This window comes from Hyperolius riggenbachi, chromosome 5, assembly GCF_040937935.1.
Source record: "Hyperolius riggenbachi isolate aHypRig1 chromosome 5, aHypRig1.pri, whole genome shotgun sequence".
Lineage (NCBI taxonomy): Eukaryota > Metazoa > Chordata > Amphibia > Anura > Hyperoliidae > Hyperolius > Hyperolius riggenbachi.
The window spans coordinates 223,336,967-223,359,292 of record NC_090650.1 but is presented as its reverse complement, the minus strand read 5'-3'; the positions used below and the strand labels follow the sequence as shown (position 1 = coordinate 223,359,292).

Genomic DNA, 22,326 nt, shown 5'->3' with positions numbered 1-22,326 from the left:
GTTGAAGCACCTCCTGGCATTTCTATTGACGACTGGTTGGATGTTGACCATTTAGTTCAACTATTTGGGTTCCACCATTGCTTAGAACCTCTACCTAGATGAGAAAAAAAAATCAAAAATCACCCCAGAAAGGCTTCTTTCATAGTTACATAGTTATTTGGGTTGAAAAAAGACATACGTCCATGAGGTTCAACTAGAAAATAAGGTACAACACTAGCTTGAACCCTCACATATCCTTGTTAATCCAGAGGAAGGCAAAATCCCTTACATGACATGGTCTAATTAGCCCCAAAAGGGAAAAAAAATCTTTCCTGACTTCAGATGGCAATTAGATAAAATCCCTGGATCAGCACCACAGGAATTACCTAGTAATTATAGCCATGGATGTCTGTCAATGCAAGGAAAGCATCTAAGCCCGGCTTAAACACAGATATAGAATTTTCTCTAACTACTTCAAGTGGTAATATATTGCACATTTTAATCACTCTTACTGTAAAGAACCCTTTCCTAAATAAATGGCTAAAACTTTTTTCCTCCATGTGCAGTTTTATACCCTGGTACTATCTGTTTTGAGCCAGAAAGGTGGGGGACAGCCCAAAGTGTACCAACATGCGAATAGACTTGAGGTTTTTTGTTCCGGTGAGTCAATTCTCATAGGGTGTGGTGGTGGTCACCCTCTTCTAGGCTGTCACAGTGAAGATACAGTGTTCATGACAAGACATTAATAGGAGCCTATGTTTTATTGAACACTTTTTAACTGGGACTCTTTTTTTTCTCCTGTTCCCAATTGGACTTTGTCCTATGTGTTGTGTAGATATCGCCTTCTAATGTTTTGGTATCTGTGAATATACTATATGAAGGAGCAACTCCAACTGATTTACTGGTTATGTGTATAGGTGTGGCGCTTATCCCTCTAATTGTTGAGGCCTACAATAGTTCATCAATCTTTCACATTCAGATAAATGACCTCTGATGGAAACAGTTTTCTCTGTTCTTCTTTAACAAACTATAAGACTGTATTTTTCCACAGCTACATGCATGACGTTGACATCTTCTTACAGGCAATTTAATAAATAATTTCCACCAAGTTCAGCCAAGACACCTGCTGTGTGAAGTTGCAATATGCTCATGAATTGTAGTTCTGCTTTGCTTGGCTTCATCTATGATAATGAATAACAGAAGAGTATCCTGATGGTATAACAGCAGCTACCACTGTTCCCTATTTCCTCCCAGTTCTTCCCACTCTTCCTGCTAATACAGTATATGAAAAAATAATCATTCTTAAAGGACATTAGCGCAAATTCTATTCAAACTTTGAAAAATCCTCTCTGTACTAGTTTTGCATGAACTTACAGAAATGTGGCACTGGTAGGAAATTGCAAAGCTGTCATAGAAAAAATAATGGGATGATACCAGTTCTAAATCTCATGCAAAGCTGCCACACTGGGGGAATGAACTTTCAGCTTGTACTGTATGTGTTGTCTTATTCACTACATGATTGAATTAAAAATCTTTTTTTTCACTAATGTCAGTCCTATCTCTTCTTTGTAAAACCCGGTCAACAACTGCTGTGAGATAGGAGAGGAGAATCTGAAATTATTGACATCATTCAATCCACCTTACCCTAAGAAGTGCTCTAACTGCTGCTATTTTAGTATTAAAATACGATTGTAACTCCCCCCCTTTTCTCTGTTAAGACTGCCATGATACATCTTACCTCACTTCCCACAGACTGCTTTTTAGAACAGTTTTAGAAGGACAATATACTCTGTACAGCATTGCAGAAGATGTTGTGTGTATATGTGTGTATATATATATATATATATATATATATATATATATATATATATATATATATATATATATATACTAATAATAAATTGCACCCTCTTTACAAGTCTGAGACAGTTCTACACTTCCTCCTGAGATTTTTTCCTTAGGCAGCATAAATCTACTTCACTCTGTGCTGCACAGTGATGTTACTGGGTGCATTGCTATATGATTGGTTAAATACGTATATGTGTACCCCCCATGTTACCAATAATTTAGTAGACCCAGCATAGTGTTGAAGTGAAACAGATTGCATTCAGTGGGGCCACTTGTAGATTACCACTTCTGTGGTTGCTGCAGGATACTTTTTTTTTTTTTTTTTTTAAAGTTCATCTACAATGTGGTGCAATAGTGTCACTGAAGCGGTAGAATTGTAATGGACTGTACATACCTGTGTTTTTCTCAGAAATGTGTAGTCTTTACTAATGACTAGTGGTGATGTACAGTTATGCAGACAAAGCCTAAAAAGAGGTAGCTAAAATCTGCTGGCTGCTGTCTACATTCTTTGCATCCGAGGCATCCTTGCTTCTCATGGAGGGCAACTGTCATAGGAGTCCTAGTTAATGCCCTGCTTGCACGACTCCTTACAGCCCTCAGACAGTAAATCCAGTGCTGACAGCAAACACATACTTTAGCCACCAGCAACATACATTTTTATGTTCCTGTGTATTCTAATTATATTTCAGCTTAATTAACACCAACATCCTTTTTTTTACATGCCTATTGATTCCACTTTGGATATTAATTGGCTATGTCTGTTCTTTATGCCTAACTAAAATATCAGTAGAAAGTGTGCTCAGGTTTTATTTGTGAGTGTCTGTGCTGCTGTCACAAGAGCTCAGATAAACCCATCTTCATGTGAAATTGTTACGCTCTATAATCAAATAAGCGAACCAATCAGCTTATATTTAATGCATTCTTTGTTATAGTATATCATATTAGACATGGATATGTTTCTCTTTGTATATTTTTTATTGAAGTATTTTAATATTTTCTGCAGATATTTTTCGTTGTGATCCTTTCACCTCTATAATACTTTTGATGATATATTAATGTTCAGATTAGATTAATTATGACATTATACCTGTCTGCACAACTGTGTACATGAGGGCATCAGGCAGGTTCAGCTGCAGGAAGGGGATAGATCATTACCCCTACACAAAGAATTAGTAAGCTCACACGTTGAATAGACAATTAGGGACTCTGCGTACAAAAATAATGCTCCTGAACTGGAAGGATGCATTCACAGTGCATCAGTTCCATTGCAGAATAATGCTGCATGTCAGCTCAATGCCCATACAATTCTATGGGCCTGTTTCCAGTACTGCATTGTAACGGATCATATTATTGTAACTCGCTGCATGTAGGCTTTGTATTAAAGACTATGTCCAGTCTCCATTGCAGTTCACACTAGAACCGGATCATCCCCAAGGCAAACCTAGGCTGTTGCCTAGGACCTGGAGAGAGTCAAGGGGCCTGGTGGGTGCTAGTCCCCAACAAATCTTACTAAAAAAGCCAAGGGATATTCATCTGTGGGCAAAAAGTGCTATCTTGCCTAGGGTCCCATTTCATCTTAATGCTTTTCTGGTTTACACTCATTATAATGCGTGCCTTATGCAGCACCTACAGTGTGAATACAACCGAAAGGGTGAAGAGAAGAACTCTAACGACGGATTCAAAGTTATCAGTTACATAATGCACACGTTAAAAAGTGTGTGAACTGCAATGGAGAAAGGAACATAGACTTTAAAGCAAAGCTGGCATGCAGCGAGTTACAATAACGCAATCAGTACTGAGAACAGCCCCATAGAACTGTATGGGCAATGAGCTCACATTCAAAATTATTTTGCAAAGCTTCTGAGCACTGTAATTTAGGTTTTAATTAACAAGGGGGAAGATGTTGTGTGGAAAAGCTAGTGGAATAACCTCTATATACCCATGTAGGGAATGCGATCACCATCATTTATGGAGAAAACATCCATATAGAGAAAATTCATGGAAAAGTTGTTTGCTTTAGGGTTAAATACATGAGGACACCCCTTGAGTTTAGGAGGAAAAGTATTGATCTGCTGCCATGGGAACTATTCTCTCTCGTAAAGCTATAAAAAACTCATTCACCTCCAGTGGATATAGTAGATATTTTCAAAGAAGGAAAGCATGTTTACAATATATATATATATATATATATTTAGTGCAGGATTTTGTGATTTTTTTTTCTAGCTAGACTGTGACACTATGCATTGTCTGAGCTGATATTATCTCCCTACTACAAAGACTTTTATTTGGCACAGTACCTTTGACATGTGAGAGTTGTTGTCCCTCTGCTATCAAATCATTTTACAGCACGTAAGGCACTTCTGACCCTAACACAGTGTGCCAACCACTTGCACTGCCAAAGAGGCAATGGGGTAAATAAATAGGCAAAGATTATCAGCAATGCTCATGTCAGAGTCATGGCATTCACAAGCAATGCCAGGCTGAGAATCACAGCATAACCACAACATCAGCTGATCATAGATTGTTTTCTGGCGACATTTACAGTGTTATGGTAATATCATGTATATAACTGATATGCTAAGATTTATATAGCATTTTTTTCCCTGTCAGAATCAAAGCCCTTGAGAGAGTAGCCACTCAGGACTTCTTACTGATTACAGTATGCACAGGGACAGTTAATGAGATGCCAATAACTCCAAGTTGATGTAGGATTATGCAAAGGCTGTTTGCAAATGTATGTTGCTTGAAAATGGTCCAATTGCCTCCAACTAGGATTTGAACCCTGGTCACCCAGTTTAAGGGTGAGCCCCCTAACCAGTGTACTACTCGCTTAATTGGACTAGGGTTTTTCTTTAGAGAATTTCTCCAAACCTGGCCTAAATTTATTTAAGAAAATGACCTGCTATTGAATGGTAAAAGATTTCAAGCCTTGCCCGGGTAACAGCAAGGGCATAGTGACACTTGCTACAAGAGAAGTGGATTATTGGTTGTACAAGAACAGCCAGGGGCATGTACATGCCACAAGAACATTTTTTGTAAGGGAGGGATCATACCCACAAGCGTTTCTCTGCGTTTTAGTGCACACGTTTTTTTACAGTAGGCAGGGACTTCAATGAGCAATCGCATGCTGTCTGTGGAAAAGTAGTGCAGTTGTATCTTTTTTTTAAAGCTATGCAGAATCGCAGCTGCCCCATGGAAAATCATTACATTTTGCATTGTGGCAAAACCCTGCCGAATTGTACAAGTGTGATCCCTGCTTTAATGAATGCAAGTTGTACAAATCCTGGATTTCATATAATATTCCTCAATTCAGATGTGTGTGCATGAACCTACAATCATACAACCAGTACGGCCTTTCTGTAATCTTATTTACCAAGGTGCATCCTGTGAAATCCTTTTTTTTTCTTTAACAGATAATTTTGTATTAGTTTGTGGCTCAGATGAACTACTAGACTAAAAAAAAAACTTATAAAAACATTAACAGGTAAACTCAACTGCACATATAGTAATTACCATATTATCAGCTATACAAGGCAAATACATATAGTCTGAACAGTGAATATACACATCATCATTATAACACTCCAGTTTCAACAGTCATAGCTAACGATCATTCTTATATCTGCCATGAGGAAGAATTCTGCTATCTCACAAATGAGTATCTACAACAGTCACATTGATATCCAAGTTAGGGGTAACAGTCAAAGAAGCATCAACCCATACGCCCCATGTTTTATCAAAAAGCTTTTGGGTGAACCCTCACTTGATAAGTTAATTTATACATGGGAAGATAGGATTAATCAGAGTTTTCTATTCACTTAGAGTGGGAATGAATTGTAACTTCCACTTTAACAATAATACCTTGCAGGTGTTGAAAAATAGAAGTCTGACTAGTTTTGTTTTATACTTATTACAAGACGTAGGCTTCAATTCATCAAAGGCTGTTCTAAAAAAAAAAATTGGAAAGTACCGCATTCAGTATTTTAGACTTTTTTTTTGCTAATTCAATATTTTCACAGGTGCGGTAGAAGTTTGGTAATTTACAGAAGCCTATTCACAAAAACTTGTGTGGCAACAGCAGAAGAGTCTCTTTTGTTACATGCTGTTCTCCAATCTCCATACAGAAACAGCATTACAATAGTAAGAGGCATCCTGACATCCCTTTAAATGTACATGTTTGTTATAATGTTTGTTATACTGCTTTTCTAGCTCTGAATCAGTCTAATAGGCTTTCTTAATATTTTATTTAATTGCTACAGCTTAGATGAACTTCTAGGAGACATTACACATGCCATGTTTAGGTGATTTCCCCGCTAGCTCCTACGCATCTTTAAACAGGAACCCAAGAGGTTAAACCGCGTAAGGGCTCCAGAGGAAGCCTCTCCTGTTCCTTTATCTCTGCTGGCTGCCTGGGTGGTAGAAAAGTTTGTCCCTCCTGAGAAGCCTGCGGGTCCTATCAATCCTATCAACAGGACTTGCAGGAGACAGGGGCTGTTTCTATTGGCTCCCTGCTCCTGTCAATCATGGGGATATCCACACGGGAGGCATTTGAAGCTGGTTTCTGACAGAAGAGAGCTGCCGGTAATGATCTAACATGTTACAATGTTTTACCGAATGCTTTAACCTCTATGAATTGACATTTACTGACATGTGTTGATGTATTTACTGCACAAGTCGGTAATTTACCTCACTGCTCTGTAATTTCAGCTTTCCATGCGGTAACAGCCTTGATGAATTGACATTTTCCTAAGTGCTCGGTAAAGTCAGCTGTTTTTAGCATTACTGAATGCGGTAATGCTTGATGAAGCCAATGTAGATTAAATCCCCAGCATACATTGATATATTGATAACGAGACAGGGAGGTGGAGGTTGGACTGCAGAAAATGAACCACAGATTTCCAATATGCTTGTACGAGAGGACAAAACCATACACTATGCATAAAATCAGAACCAACAACCCCACAATTAAAACACTTATGGTCATGTAGTTTGTAGAAGACTAATCTTAGCTAATTTTATCGGGGACAAATATATAACCACTCAATCTGTGTAATGTTGTCTCTAGACGCAACAACCATTTTGTAATACATTTTTGTGAGATCCTCCCAGTCATCATGTGTCAGGTATGGCCCCTCAGTCCTCCACTTAGTACATATGGATTCAGTCTTATCTTTCAGTGTACGGTATGTTGTAGCAAGAAGTTATACCTCATAATCTGCTTTTCCGCTTCTTTATTTAGTAGCATGAGCTCCAAGTTTGATGAAGCTATATTAACTCCAGATAACCTTATCTGCTTGTGTATGGCATGCCTTAGTTGGAAGTCCTGTGAAATCCTAAGTAAATCAGACACGTGTCTGAGCTGAGCTGTAGTGTACATTGCACTTTCAATGAATTGACCACATTTGTGGAGACAGAAAAAATGAAGACCTGAATGGTACCTTTTATTGGCTGCTGAGTAGATTACAGTAGCAGCCTTAAAGGGATACTGTAGGGGGGTCGGGGGAAAATGAGTTGAACTTACCCGGGGCTTCTAATGGTCCCCCGCAGACATCCTGTGTTGGCGCAGCCACTCACTGATGCTCCGGCCCCGCCTCCAGTTCACTTCTGGAATTTCTGACTTTAAAGTCAGAAAACCACTGCGCCTGCGTTGCCGTGTCCTCGATCCCGCTGATGTCATCAGGAGCATACTGCGCAGGCCCAGTATGGTCTGTGTCTGCGCAGTACACTCCTGGTGACATCGGCGGGAGCAAGGACACGGCAACGCAGGCGCAGTGGTTTTCTGACTTTAAAGTCAGAAATTCCAGAAGTGAACTGGAGGCGGGGCCGGAGCATCGGTGAGTGGCTGCGCCAACACAGGATGTCTGCGGGGGACCATTAGAAGCCTCGGGTAAGTTCAACTCATTTTCCCCCGACCCCCCTACAGTATCCCTTTAAGACAACTCAAGTATTTTACAGTGTTAAAGAAGAGACCTAAACTATCTGGAAAGCGTTCTATTGTAATCTACACAGCCAATAAAAAATATTAATGAATCTCTACATCTTCATACTTCCAACATCTCTGTAGCATGCCTGTTGGAGCACATAGTAATCAGTGAATAACTGCATTGATAATAGTAGCGTGAACAATGCCTCAGCTTTTTATGTGCTGTCATTTTGGTACACTTTCCTAAATGTTTCAGTGCAGTGAATCATATTTGATGTGCACAATCCTTTGTGTTGAAAAGGGATGTGTCCTGACAGGAGACACAAACCTTTGACATGAGCCTTGCATGACTTTTGAATGTAACATGCCTGAGTTTTTATAAATAGTCAGCTATGAGGCTAGCGTGTGTATAGGTCTGTGACCCCTAGGAAAGGTCATCGTATTACTTTTCTGGTGAGTGCTTTATGCTCGGAAAACAGTATGAGTCTGCAGTTTAAACTGAGTTACCAGTGTTTTAATAATGATGTGACTATTATGCTGGAATGCCATATGCCATATTTGTCAGGAATGGCAGGATACTACTTTCAACTGAGTGATGGTGGTCTTGTCCCGGCTCTCAGGTTTTCATTTGAATAACTTGCTTAGTTCTGTTTTTGTTTTGGTAATTATTCCAGTTGCTAGCCACCCACTGAGCAGTTGTGACTTTGTACGTAGCTGAGGGAAGAGGGTTTTTTACTGAGGGTATATAGACAGGTTGTGATTTTATTATGATGTGAGGTTTGCTTTCAATTGTTGGGTGCTCATGATGGACCGGTCTTTTTCTTTTACAGAGTTAAACATGAGAGAGTCCGAGGTGCGACGAGTGTGCGATGAATCAACGTGTAAATATGGAGGTTTGTGCAGAGAAGATGGAGGCACAGTGAAGTGTGTTTGCCAGTTTGAGGTAATTACCAAATTTATTTCTATTCTGAAATTGTGAAACTGAGGTAACTGGGCAACAATCCAAACATAGCAGACCATGTAATGCCTTGCAGAAAGAATTAAAAAAACACACACACATATTATGTTTCAGAAATACAAATCATAAGGCCCCCCCCCTAGAAAAACTTTGAAGGGCTACCACTCAACAACCACACACCTTTCCCTGTCAACCCTTGGTGACCCTACATCCTGGAGACCCATTTACCAGGTATGGCCATCATGAACCCCCACCTTTAACAAGTGTGACTACAAGTCAACTGATTTAGAAGATGGACACCTGAATTGGGGGAGGGTACGTAGTTTGGGACCCCCTATAGTTGGGCCAATTTTTAGAATGAAGCCTATTAACTTATCTGTATGAATTTTGATGTGGGAGGAAACTTGAGTGCCAGGAGGAAACCCACACAGACATGGGGAAAACATACAAACAGCATGATAGTTCCCTGGGTGGAATTCTAACCAGGACCCACCTCTGCAAGGTGAGAGTGCTATCCACTACTCCACCATATCACCCATACTATGAACCGTCCTGTCTGAAATGTTTCCCTAATGAGAGGAAATAGTCAGAGGGTTTTTTGCTACACGGCCCCATCACCAATATTTACACATTTATCATTAAAATGATGTAAATATAAATCCCGTATATAAATGTTACAATAGCCCAAAAACAATGGCAAACATTCTGTTCTATATGGAACAATGATAACCATAGCTGCTGGTTAAATGATGCTACGGATGGTGTAATTATAGAGCAAATGTTCAATATGCTATAATAACAGTCTAGTAATTTCCTAATAACCAAATGGGCACTTCAAATTAGCATTATAGTGGTGAACTGATTAGCACAGCATGTCCAGTGCTATTAATATGCTGATTAAAGTTCATCTTCAGGCACTCATCTAGAATGGTCATCTTATAACAAGGTAATCAGAATTCTTATATGTTACCTTTTTGTGAGAAATGAGGTGAATGCAGCTAAAAACCCTGTTTTAAAAATTTTGACCATGGAGGGAGTTAGTAGGTGGGGCTGCTGCTTTTTTGGTTTGCATCATCCTACTGAAGACAAAGATCAAATTTCTCTGAGAAGATTGCAAACTTGTAGCAGTGACTGTCTGACTTTAATACAGAAGGTGGACAGTCTCTGTTTTTTTTTACCATGTAAAAATGATTTATTTTACTTCTGTGACTGTAGCCATGCTCCCTGCATGCCCACCTTACCATATATCAGGTTCTATAAGCAAGTTCTGTAGTATTTCCGTTCTGACAGAGCTCTGTAATACATTTCAGTGTATTTACAGTGCTCTGTCAGAAGGAGAACGGAACACTTCCGCCCTCCTTTGCCTCAATTGCAAACATCCACTGATGGGGCGGTACATTGTGCACAATGCGCATATGGAATTGCGACCTCTTACATACTATTGGCCGGGGCCGGGCATAATAGGAGCAGAACGGATGGCTCATTACTGCGGGGCCACGTGAGTTACAACTCGCTCGGGTGGGGGAGCCTGAGAATAGACTGCACTGGTGTTTTACTCCTGGCATCACCTACAAACATGGACTGCTCTGTCGCCAGCAGTGTCCTCAGGGCACATTGTCTTTCATGTATATTAAGAAAGAAAAATCACCAGACACAGAAATATATGCTGAGTCCTTTATTTACATTGTTTTTACATACAAATGCATTGTTTGATAGTGTTCCTTTAAAGGACATCCGAGGTGAAAATAAACTGATGAGAAAAACAGGTGTATCTAGCCTGCTTCTCCTAAAAATGACTTTTTTTTAGATATTCCACTGTTTCATTTTATATTTAACTCTAGTTTTTAAGTTTTTACTATTTCATTGTCTTTGCACAATGACACCTTCATTTAAAGGGGAACTGAAGTAAGAGGTATAGGGAGGCTGCTATATTTATTTCCTTTTAATCAATACCAGTTGCCTGGCAGCCCTGTTGGTCGATTTCTCTGCAGTAGTATCTGAATAACACCAGAAACAAGCATGCAGCTAGTCTTGTCAGATCTGTCTTTAAAGTTTGAAACACCTGAACTGCTGCATGCTTGTTCAGGGGCTATGGCTAATAGTATTAGAGGCAGAGGATCAGCAGGACTGCCAGGCAACTGGTATTGATTAAAAGGAAATAAATATGGCAGCCTCCGTATACCTCTTACTTCAGTTCCCCTTGAAGTATGCCAGAGCTCAGAGCTCTGAACTATTGACCCTTTTTATCTTTTCCCTGCTCCAGGAAGCCATTTATGGACAGAAATGTATTTTATGGCTGTAATTACTTATCAGTGAGGATTATGCTATGGTCTGACCCAGTCAGACCCGGTCCCGACACAGGCAGAAACTGTCACTTGCATACCTGATTTTGATCTCTTTCAGGCAGAGAAAGAAAGAAGGAGCACAGCCCAGTTATTTGTGTGCTTGGCACTATACATACACATGTATATCTCATCATGTCACCTTGGTTGTCTTTTAAAGAGACTCTGTAACAAAATTTTCATCCTTATTTCTGCTATCCTATAAGTTCCTATACCTGTTCTAATATGCTCTGTCTAACTGCAGCCTTTCCTATTTGCACAGTGGCTGTGTTATCTCTGTTATATAATCTAATCTTCTCTCCTCTGTCGGCTCTGTCGGCTGAGGCTGGAATGTGTGGAATGTGCTGCACTGCTTGTCATTGGCAGAAGCTATACACACCCTCTCCAGGCCCCCTGCACACTCTGTATAACTCACACACTGAGCTTACTCTCAGCGTATCACTTGCTCTGTCTTTTGTTTGTAAACACTGGTTAAAAACGGCAATTACAAGCCAGGATTGCAGCAGGAAGTGGCAGAAACAGCACAGAGGGGCCCAGAACATAATGAATAGAATAGTATGTTTTTTTTTGTAAGAATTTTAAAGTACAGATTCTCTTTAAAGAGAAACCGTGACCAAGAATTGAACTTCATCCCAATCAGTAGCTGATACCCCCTTTCCCATGAGAAATCTTTTCTTATTCACAAACAGATCTTTACAGGGCTCTGTATGGCTGATATTGTGGTGAAACCCCTCCCACAGTGTGATGTCAGGAACATGATCCTGACAGTTTCCTGTCTGTGAACCTCATTGCATTGTGGGAAATAACAGCTATTTACAGCTGGGTCCAACTGCCAACAAAGCGAGCAGCATCTCCTTCCACTGACATTACCTGCCAGCAGTAAAAATGTCACCTTACGGTAAATGTTGGAATGTAAATCAGGGAGAGGTTAGCTTTTACAATGGGAAAACACTGACTAAATATACATAATTATTGTATATTATACATATAAAATGAAGAACCTTTTTATTACATAATTTTTACTGGAATTCCTCTTTAAAGTCTTAAAAAAAAATCTTAAAATTTAAAATACATGTTAACATATACAAATAAGAAGTACGTTTCTTCTGGAGTTAAATACGTTGTTACTACTTCATAACTGGAAAGATTCAATTGTATAAAATGGGCATGATAGACAAACCAGAGCTAATTTAATACACAAGTAACAGCCCAGCTCATTGCTGAAACTGCTCAGTTCAGAAAGAAGCTTTCCCACATAGCAAATACAGGCGCAAGGAACAAATTACCAGGTACTTTTTTCAATCATTCTGTGAACACCCTGGCGGCCTTTCAAAAACCACATATTTATGAAATGCTGTTACACCTCCTGCACAAAGCTTATCTGAACCCAGTGCCTGTGGTTACGCTTTAAACTTGCATTGATTAGCTTCACACACTGATCCATAAAAAAAGGAAAAGAATGCAGACAATATATATTTGCCTTTCTACCAGTGAAGAAATGGAGCAGCGTATAGCTAACATAAGCCGTTTTGTCTATGTCTGTTTATGTGTTTTCTTCACTTATTGATGTAGCTCCAACAACTTTCCACAGTACTTTACACAGGGCAATAAAACACTCACACTATCTGCACCAAAAGAAGTGTTTACTCATACTGTGTATAGGGATGAGCTTGACTTTTTGACAAATTCATTCTCGCATTGAAATTTGCATTTTCAGTAAATATATTATTGCAAGATACACATTTTTTACGAATATGAAAGCTTTCTTAATAATATTTCTTATCATGCCATTGTATTTGCAAATGGTGCATGGCGCAATGAAAATGGACATATTCACTTGTCAGTTGTCACAGTGCTTGTTCCCGCTGCAAACACACACACAGTAGAAGCAGAAAGTTGAATGGAAAAATACTTTTGGATTGTGGAAAGAAATTCAAGGTCTGTGAGGGAGCTCATAAAAACAATGAGAGCATACCTGTAAATTGTGTCCATGGTAGGAATTAAACCCCCAACTGTGCTGTTCATGCCTCCGGCTTGCAGGTGTTACTACTGCATTATCTATACCTTATTTCAGAATTCCCTCTAGATTCTGTAGGTTTATCTTCTAAGTATGTACAGTACTGTGGTAGTAGCTTGAACCTGCTAAAGTGATTTGAAACTCAGACATAACATGCAATAAAAATGTGTTTTCCTACTTGTTATTACTCATACAGTTATCATATTTGCTTTTGTGCATAAGTAATATTGTCTGTTTACAAATTACAAGTTTCCAAAGTGTAGTTTTTCGTACCCTGAACGCTGGCATTGCATTTTATTCAAACTGCTTTTTATTATATATTAACATCTAATGAGCTTTTCTGACCTGTGTGTGTGTGTCTGAAGCACAGAAAGTCCTTTTCACTTGTTAGATTGTGTTTACACACATTGTAACAACATTGGAATGTAAACAAAGGTACTGTTATCTACAATTTGGATGTGGAATGAAGCCGAATACCAGGACAAAGTGCTTTTGTTTAACCATTTCAGTGATGTTCTGCTAAAAAAAAAATCTGGGATAGTATCTTTCAAGCTGTGAGGAATCTTTTAGACCAAAGTAGAAATGCTGGCTTTCAGACCACTTTGATAAACCATTTATCTCTGCAGCCTCCACCTTTTCTTCCATATCTTGGTGAGCCTAAACTTACTTTCACTGCTTGGATTTAATTATTTAATAATGACATACTTGGTGCTAATCAGGAGGTGCTAACTACTAGTAGAAAATTACCTTTACTATGACAATCACAGGCCTCCAATGGAATCTGTATGAAAGCAAAATACTCATTTAGGGGACTGCAGACAGCATAGAGGCTATGGACTCTTTATCAGGGTGAATAGAGAGCTATAACAAATTATTGTTTATAGCCTGAGGAACAAAGTTATGTTTACACTGTGGTTTGACACAGCATATTGCAACCTATGCTGCCCATCTTGCAAAAGATACGCTGTAAAAAAAACAGAACATTTTGCGTAAATCTGTTGTGTTTGGTCTGTTTGAGATCCGTGAAGTTACTGGTCTTGAGGTGGCCTAAAGAGCAACCAAAAATTGTACTTTAATTCCAGACAAATCTTTGTTCACTGTAACGTTGATAATACTTCTGTTTATAAGGTATACTATGTTACCCCAATGCAGGGCCTCTACCAGCAAATTTGCAGCTTATTTGCAAATAAGCCATCCAACCAACTCTGAAACTAGTTAGCTATTTAAAAGACTCAATTCCTGTCCCTAGTTGCCTACTTGAGACAGTAAATCGTCAACTAAGCCGTGTGCCAGCTGAAGTTTCCATTGTGAACAAGGGTGGAGCTATACGTGGCAGGGCTGTGGAGTCGGTCCAAAAATCCTCTGACTCCTCAGTTTAGGATTCCACCGACTCCTCGACTCCGACTCCTCTAATTTGCATATTACAATTTTGTTGATTAACAGTATGTAACGTGAAATTCATCTCTTAACTGCCAACGCTTAGGAATTTTACAAGACAACTGAAGTGAGAAGGATATGGAGACTGCCATATTTATTCCCTTTAGACTAAAACTAGTCTTTGGTAAGAGTACTTGTAAAAGGTACAAACCGGAACAAAGAACATCTATCAGGCCCTAGGCAATGTAACTGTGGGTACATAGTTACATAGTTATTTTTGGTTGAAAAAAGACATACGTCCATCGAGTTCAACCAGTACAAAGTACAACTCCAGCCTGCTCCCTCACATATCCCTGTTTATCCAGAGGAAGGCGAAAAACCCTTACAAGGCATGGTCCAATTAGCCCCAAAAGGGAAAAATTCCTTCCCGACTCCAGATGGCAATCAGATAAAATCCCTGGATCAACATCATTCTGCCTTACCTAGTAAATGTAGCCATGGATGTCATTCAACTCAAGGAAAGCATCTAAGCCCCCTTTAAATGCAGGTATAGAGTTTGCCATAACGACTTCCTGTGGCAATGCATTCCACATCTTAATCACTCTTACTGTAAAGAACCCTTTCCTAAATAAATGGCTAAAACGTTTTTCCTCCATGCGCAGATCATGTCCTCTAGTCCTTTGAGAAGGCGTAGGGACAAAAAGCTCATCCGCCAAGCTCTTATATTGCCCTCTGATGTATTTATACAAGTTAATTAGATCTCCTCTAAGGCGTCTTTTCTCTAGACTAAATAAACCCAGTTTATCTAACCTTTCTTGGTAAGTGAGACCTTCCATCCCACATATCAATTTTGTTGCTCGTCTCTGCACCTGCTCTAAAACTGCAATATCTTTTTTGTAATGTGGTGCCCAGAACTGAATTCCATATTCCAGATGTGGCCTTACTAGAGAGTTAAACAGGGGCAATATTATGGTCGCATCTCGAGTTTTTATTTCCCTTTTAATGCATCCCAAAATTTTGTTAGCTTTAGCTGCAGCGGCTTGGCATGGAGTACGATTATTTAACTTGTTGTCGATGAGTACTCCTAAGTCCTTCTCCAAGTTTGATGTCCCCAACTGTCTCCCATTTATTTTGTATGGTGCTAGACCATTGGTACGACCAAAATGCATGACTTTACATTTTTCAACATTGAATTTCATCTGCCATTTATGTGCCCATATAGCCATCCTATCCAGATCCTGTTGCAATATGACACTATCTTCCTGAGAGTTGATGATTCTGCACAATTTTGTATCATCTGCAAAAATGGCAACATTGCTCACTACTGCATCCACTAGGTAATTAATAAATAAATTGAAGAGCACTGGACCCAGTACAGACCCCTGTGGTACCCCACTGCTAACAGTCTCCCATTTTGAGTATCATCCATTGACCACAACTCTTTGTTTTCTGTCCATTAGCCAGTTCCCTATCCAAGCACACAGACTCTTCCCCAGTCCTTGCATCCCCAACTTTTGCACCAGACTTTTGTGGGGAACAGTGTCGAAGGCCTTAACAAAGTCCAAGTATATCACATCTACAGCATTCCCAATATCCATATTAGCATTCACTACCTCATAAAAGCTCAGCATGTTAGTCAAACAGGACCTGTCTTTAGTAAACCCATGTTGATGCTGAGAAATAAGATTATTTTCTACTATGAAGTCATGTATAGTATCTCTTAGTAACCCCTCAAATAGTTTCCATACAACTGATGTTAAGCTTACAGGTCTATAATTTCCTGGATCTGATTTTTTGCCCTTCTTAAATAATGGGAAAACGTAGGCTGTACGCCAATCCACTGGGACTCTGCCAGTTGAAAGGGAGTCACAAATGTAAGAATGATGTGCAGGTACTCTGCAGGGGAATGAGATTCCTACTCTATTACACATTCTTCATGCACAATCTGAACAAGGTTTATAGGTGACAGACAACACCTCTCTGTTCAATGTGCACAACATTCTCAGTGGATTCCCTGCAGCTCTGTGGGGAGTGCATATGTAGAGTATAGTACTGTGTAACAAAGTAAACCTGAGACAGATGAAATTAAAGTTTTATACATACCTGGGGCTTCCTCCAGCCCCCTTCAGACTAATCAGTCCCTCGCTGTCCTCCGCCACCTGGATCTTCTGCTATGAGTCCAGGTACTTGAGCCAGTCTGGCGTAGTGCGCATGCACACACTCCGCCGCCGGGAGCGTACTACACCTGCGCAGCACTATTGCGCAGGTGCAGAATGCTCCTGGCTGTGGAAGCGGCACGTAGCCGGACTGCACTGACTGGCTGAATTACCGGGACTCATAGCAGAAGTTCCAGGTAGTGAAGGAGGACAGCGAGGGACTGATTAGCCTGCAGGGGGTTGGAAGAAGCCCCAGGTATGTATAACACTTTTCTTTTCATCCGTCTCAGGTACCCTTTAATTTGTAGTCACTAAACCAAATTTTAACAACATATCAAATTATTTGATTTCATGAGCAAAGAGAGTGCATACATTTGCATATACCAGCATCAATGTAGAATTATTTCCATCTCATTGACCATCTCTATTAGTGACACGACTACACATCAGGCTTTATTCTTACAGTATAGACGTTATTTAGTATATATAAGAGATTCCTGTGTACACATCATATATACTGTACAGTCACACTCAGATATGTATATCTGACTTTAAAAATACGGGGACTGCTTTATTGAAGCAGCACAAGTAACTAATTTTGATTGGTTTATTTTATTTTTGTGGACTGAGCACAGCTATTACTGTATATATACTGTATACTGTATATACATTATTTTTAATGATAATTATCTGAGAAATAGAACATTTTATCATATTTTCTATTTTAATTACAGTTACAAATTCATTAGGAGTCGGAGTCGGTGCATTTTTTCCCGACTCCGACTCCAGGCACCCAAAATTGCTCCGACTCCACGACTCCGACTCCACAGCCCTGATACGTGGCTGGGATCTCTTAGCTGCATTAAATCTGCAGTTATTGCACTTATCACAACAGCTTCAGTTCCACCAGTGCAACCAGCGTTAAAAAATGGCTTCATCAAGCAGCGTTTCCTCACGGCATCATACAAAGAACATTGTACACAAACCTAAAATATAATCAGGTGGGAAGCCGGCATGCTAGAAATTGAGATGCTTGTCGTAATTTGTAAGAAAAACTGTGCCTGAGGAACTTAAAAAACAAGTTGACCAAAATGGTATTGACAAGAAAAAATGACTTCTAAATCAGTTCCCCTTATTCTGATGTCTATTATGGAAGTGGGAGGCATTAGCCTGTGTGTTGAACTCCATGAATCAAATAAGGCTGTTGTTATTGATTGCTACCCTTTGCTACATAGTGAGGAAGTGTGTGCAGAACGTGAGGAACACAATGATTTTCTACTCCGTATCTTCACAATGTCTATCATTAACTTTGATATATAAGGTAAGCACAGATCTCACTACATTTATTACACATGAGAGTCAATACTGCTTCAAGCGTGTACCTTATAGATCAGATTCAGCTCACTGTTGCTTTGATGGCTTTCTTCCTTAGTAACATATCTGGCATACAGTGCTATTTGGATGGCATGGTCTAAATCTGACCAAAAAGTGAGGGCTCGTTCACACTTGAGGCGCTTTGTGATGTTTTTAAGCTCTGGCGATTTTTCAAAATCGCCCTGAAAGCGCTTATGCAATGATTCTCTATGAGAGAGTTCACATCTGAGCGGTTAGTTTCCGATCCTCTCAGAGAAGCGTTGCATGTACCATTTTTGAGGCGATTCCGCCTCAATGGGAGGTATAGGAAATACGCAAAATGCTTACAAATTCGCTTTGTGCAGTGATTGCGTTTGCGTTTTTAAGAATAAATACATTGCCAAAAAGTTCACTTCCTGACTTGCGTCAGGGAGAGAATTAAAAAAGCGCTTGGGAAAAGTGCTGAGGAAAACACTTTTCCCAAGAATGGAACGCCCACCCAAGCGCCGGGAATCGAAAAAAATATGCGACAAAAAAAGCCCAATGCGAACAGGGTCTGAAGGTGGATCTGCACAATATCAGTGAAAAATATCATTTTTAATTTTATTAATCCAGTGAAATTTCAGGCATAAAAACGTCTTGCCCCATCATGCTAAATCTGACCCTAATGACAAGCACATAGCACAAAACACAGAACCACCATGCTCTCATTGTACTTTCGCCTAAAGTCTGATATACTTTTGTGTTTTCCACCGGCTTCCTGAAGTACAGATAATTGTTTTTCCTCATTGTAATACCTGTTACTTTGCACTGCGTACGTCATTGATTATAATAGACTTCTCTACATGTACCAGTGTCATGCTTTCATACTTCATGCTTTTTTTAATTTGTGATTACCAGGGCCGGTTCTAGACTTTTTGCTGCCTGAGGCGAACTTGTGAGGATGCACCCCCCCCCCCCCCCCCAATTTGGAATGATCGAATGGCACCCTACAATTTACTTTGCTTCAGTTAATGTTCTCCATTGACATTCTGCAGCTCAACACAATAGCACGCTAGCTGGCTGTGAGACTGTGACAAACAAACTGCTCACCCTTAGCCTCTCCATTCCTCCTCAGTCAGGACAGCAGTGCCACCTCCTTCCTTCTGTTGTGCAAGTCAAATGAAACACTGCTGCTCTCCTGCCTCCCCCCTCCTCACTCAGACTCCTCACACAGCATAACAAGCTGCTTTTCCCCAATAATGACCTCTTCACATCGCTCTCCTCTCACTTCTCCTCCCACTCTGACTGCATGCTGTTAGTGTAAACACGGTACAAACATGCTGCCCCTGTAATCTCTGAACCTAATGCAAATGTTTCACTTTGCTTCATGAGAGAACCGGTCCTGGTGATTACACTAGACACTTTATATTTTTAACTCTGCAAGGATTACATGTTATCTAGTCAGTTTGCCAGACATGTACTTTATCTTGCTTTAGTAGGATGCCACTGTCTATTATTAATGATGTAAACGATTGTGATGGTTTACTTGATGGAAGCCACGACTGGGAGCCATCTGGATTCTTATAAGTGATGTTATATTCTTCACTAGTCATAAATGAATATTAATAAAGAAATATATTGATTCATCTACATTTGTAGTTCATATGGTGACCTGGGTGGATTTATTACCATACAGACTGCTGTGGATTTCTGTATTTTTCTCCTTTATTCTTGCTCTAGTATAATTTTGTTACATACTATAACTGAATATAACTGAATCTGAAGACATTCTTTGTACATGTCACATTAGACTCTGATGCTATTCCGTGGCCATACTATACCACTAGGTGGACTGAACTAAGATCATATCCTGAACCTGGGAATGTCACTTCTAGATTCTACATGCCTTTTTTATATTTTAAATAACGGAATATAGAATTTATTCCAATTATACCTCAGCTGTGGTGCCATCATTGAGAGCTAGAGCTCTACTTTGTAAACCTTCAAGCTGGCGAGTGCTATAATTACAGCGCAGGAGATTTGGGCACAGCTGGCGCCACCATATTCCGTAATAGGTATTACGGCTAAAGCGGCGACAGTCAGTAACGTCGGCGCCGTCAGAGGATGAAGCTGAAACTGCTTCTAAAACACTGTAATTCGGCTTCCAGCAACAGCTGGCAGCCGAATTACATTATTCCCCACTATCCACGTGGGCCTAGAGGTGGAGTAGTATTTAACGCCGCCGAAAACTTGTGCAGCAGCAGGATAAGCCATATACTGGCTGTATCCTGCGCCCAAGTCTCCCAGCAGCCAATTCATATGTATTTCAAGCTGGACCTAGTCAGACACTGGTCAGCACAACTTAGGAACAATTATAGAGATAATCGCTGAAACACTGCAGCAAAGTAAAGACTCCAAAACTATTTGATTTCCAAGTGCTAAGAAGGATTCCACTTCTTCAGTCGGCTCCCCTTAGGTCAGCGATTCCAGGCCATCTACACCAGGACCACAAGACACAGGAACAGCTTTTTCCCCTCTGCTGTCAAATCTTTGAACTCTATGAACTCTCTTCATCCGCCCCCATACAAGTAGCATTCGGTAGCACATGACTGCACTCGGCACACTTTACATACGTGAGCTCGACCTCTGTGTTAATGTTTATGATTAAACTGCTGCATTTTTGTACTCTTATTGTATTGTATGTCCTATTTCACACTAGCCCTGTACATGCCAAACCCAATTCTGGGCACAACCCAGTCGTGCTTGGCCAAATAAAGTTTCTTGATTGATTCTTGATAATTCAGTTCTGTGTTACTGACAAATCTGTGATTGATTCTCTACCACATTACCTACTTGGTTCCTGATAGTTTTGCAGCAAAAATCTATGAGATGTTATCAAATGACTACATTTGTACTACTTGATGCTATACAGTGCATCTCTTAATCTTCACCTTCTTAACTGAGATTTTCCAATACATGCAAACAGCTTCCATGTTTCTGTGTATGACGAAATATAGTTTCTGCAGTAGTACCAGTGGACAGGATAATGCTTTTGTCAACGAAGCCCACATAAAAATGTGTTAAGGTCGATTTTGCAGATGAAACTACTTTTTTACTTTCCATGGCTTATATAAGGAGAAGACACCTAATTACCTGTCCTGAATAATTAAAACCAGACACAATGTGGCCAATTAAAATTACCATTATTTAGGGTTTCAAATGTGATAGTTTTATACTTGTCTAATGTTCTTATTGCAATGCTTCATTTTCTGCACCCTGTCGTGTTACGGTCTTGTTACCAGATATGTAAGGTCATATGGGTTAAATGGGAAATGTTATAGCTTGGTCAAGTATGTAGAATAAGCGACAGCTTTGTAAGACTATCCTTCTGTGTCACAGAGATGACCTAATCAGCTGTGTGATGAGGAAAGGGAGTTTATGAGATGTTTAAGTTTTTTTTTGAAATCTCCTTTTCTCCTTGCAATTAACCTTTTCTACATTCTGTATACCAGAGTGATCTTAGCATAATTTAAGTCCATTCTGTCTTCGCTTTGTGGTGTCTTGAAAGCTGGCTGTAGAAGACATGGCACATCCCATAATAAAACAGGTCACTGAAAATTGAGATGTGCATCCTTTGTTTTCCAAGCACGAACCCGCTATGTCTTGACTTTATTAAAGTGTGTATACATTACTATTGCCAGTGATGACTAAATACCATTTACTGCCTTGCTTTATCTGAAATGCCCCTTTATGTATGTATATATATATATATATCTTTTTTTTTTTTTTTGCTTGCCATCCATGTAGACTGAGAAATATTATCAAAACAATCTTTATGTATTTTACAATGCCTAAAATATATATGAAAATGTTAAATAGATATTTTCAAACTAGTATTCATGGGGCACTGAAATGGAGTAGTCCAGGTAATTAAATTGGGGGCAGGACACAATGGCCTCAATTCACTAAGCTTTATCAAACACTTTATCGAACGTTTGATTATTTACCTCATGAGTAAAATCTAATTTTTAATTCACTAAGGTGTTATAGATTTATCGAATGTTTTACCGGTAAACCTTCAATAAATCTATAACGCCTTAGTAAATTCAAAATTAGATTTCACTCATGAGGTGAATTATCAAACGTTCGATAATAAGAGGTGGACAACATAAAAGGGGTTGTATAAGATAAGAGAGGCATTTTGGGAAGATGAATAATGGGTTAGTTTCAGGATATAAGGGTTTGACTATTTAAAAAAGGGAATGCAAGATTAGCCATAGACACCAGGCTGCGTGCAGGTTAAAGTTATGTACCAGACAGGGCATACTGCCATTATGCACCAGAATATGGCTAAAGTCAAAAGAGTGGGATTAATGTTTAGTACCAGACAG

General features: G+C 39.6%; 1 protein-coding gene across 4 annotated transcripts in view; it reads left to right on the top strand.

Moving 5' to 3' along the window:
- Positions 1 to 22,326, top strand: part of TMEFF1 (transmembrane protein with EGF like and two follistatin like domains 1) — a 312,349-nt gene that overhangs the window by 157,969 nt on the left and 132,054 nt on the right. For all 4 annotated transcript variants that reach the window (XM_068236701.1, XM_068236699.1, XM_068236698.1 and 1 more), the window contains exon 2: positions 8,581 to 8,693. In XM_068236701.1, the coding sequence (XP_068092802.1) occupies positions 8,589 to 8,693 (105 nt within the window). In that variant the 5' untranslated portion in view covers positions 8,581 to 8,588. The remainder of the gene's footprint in view (positions 1 to 8,580; positions 8,694 to 22,326) is intronic.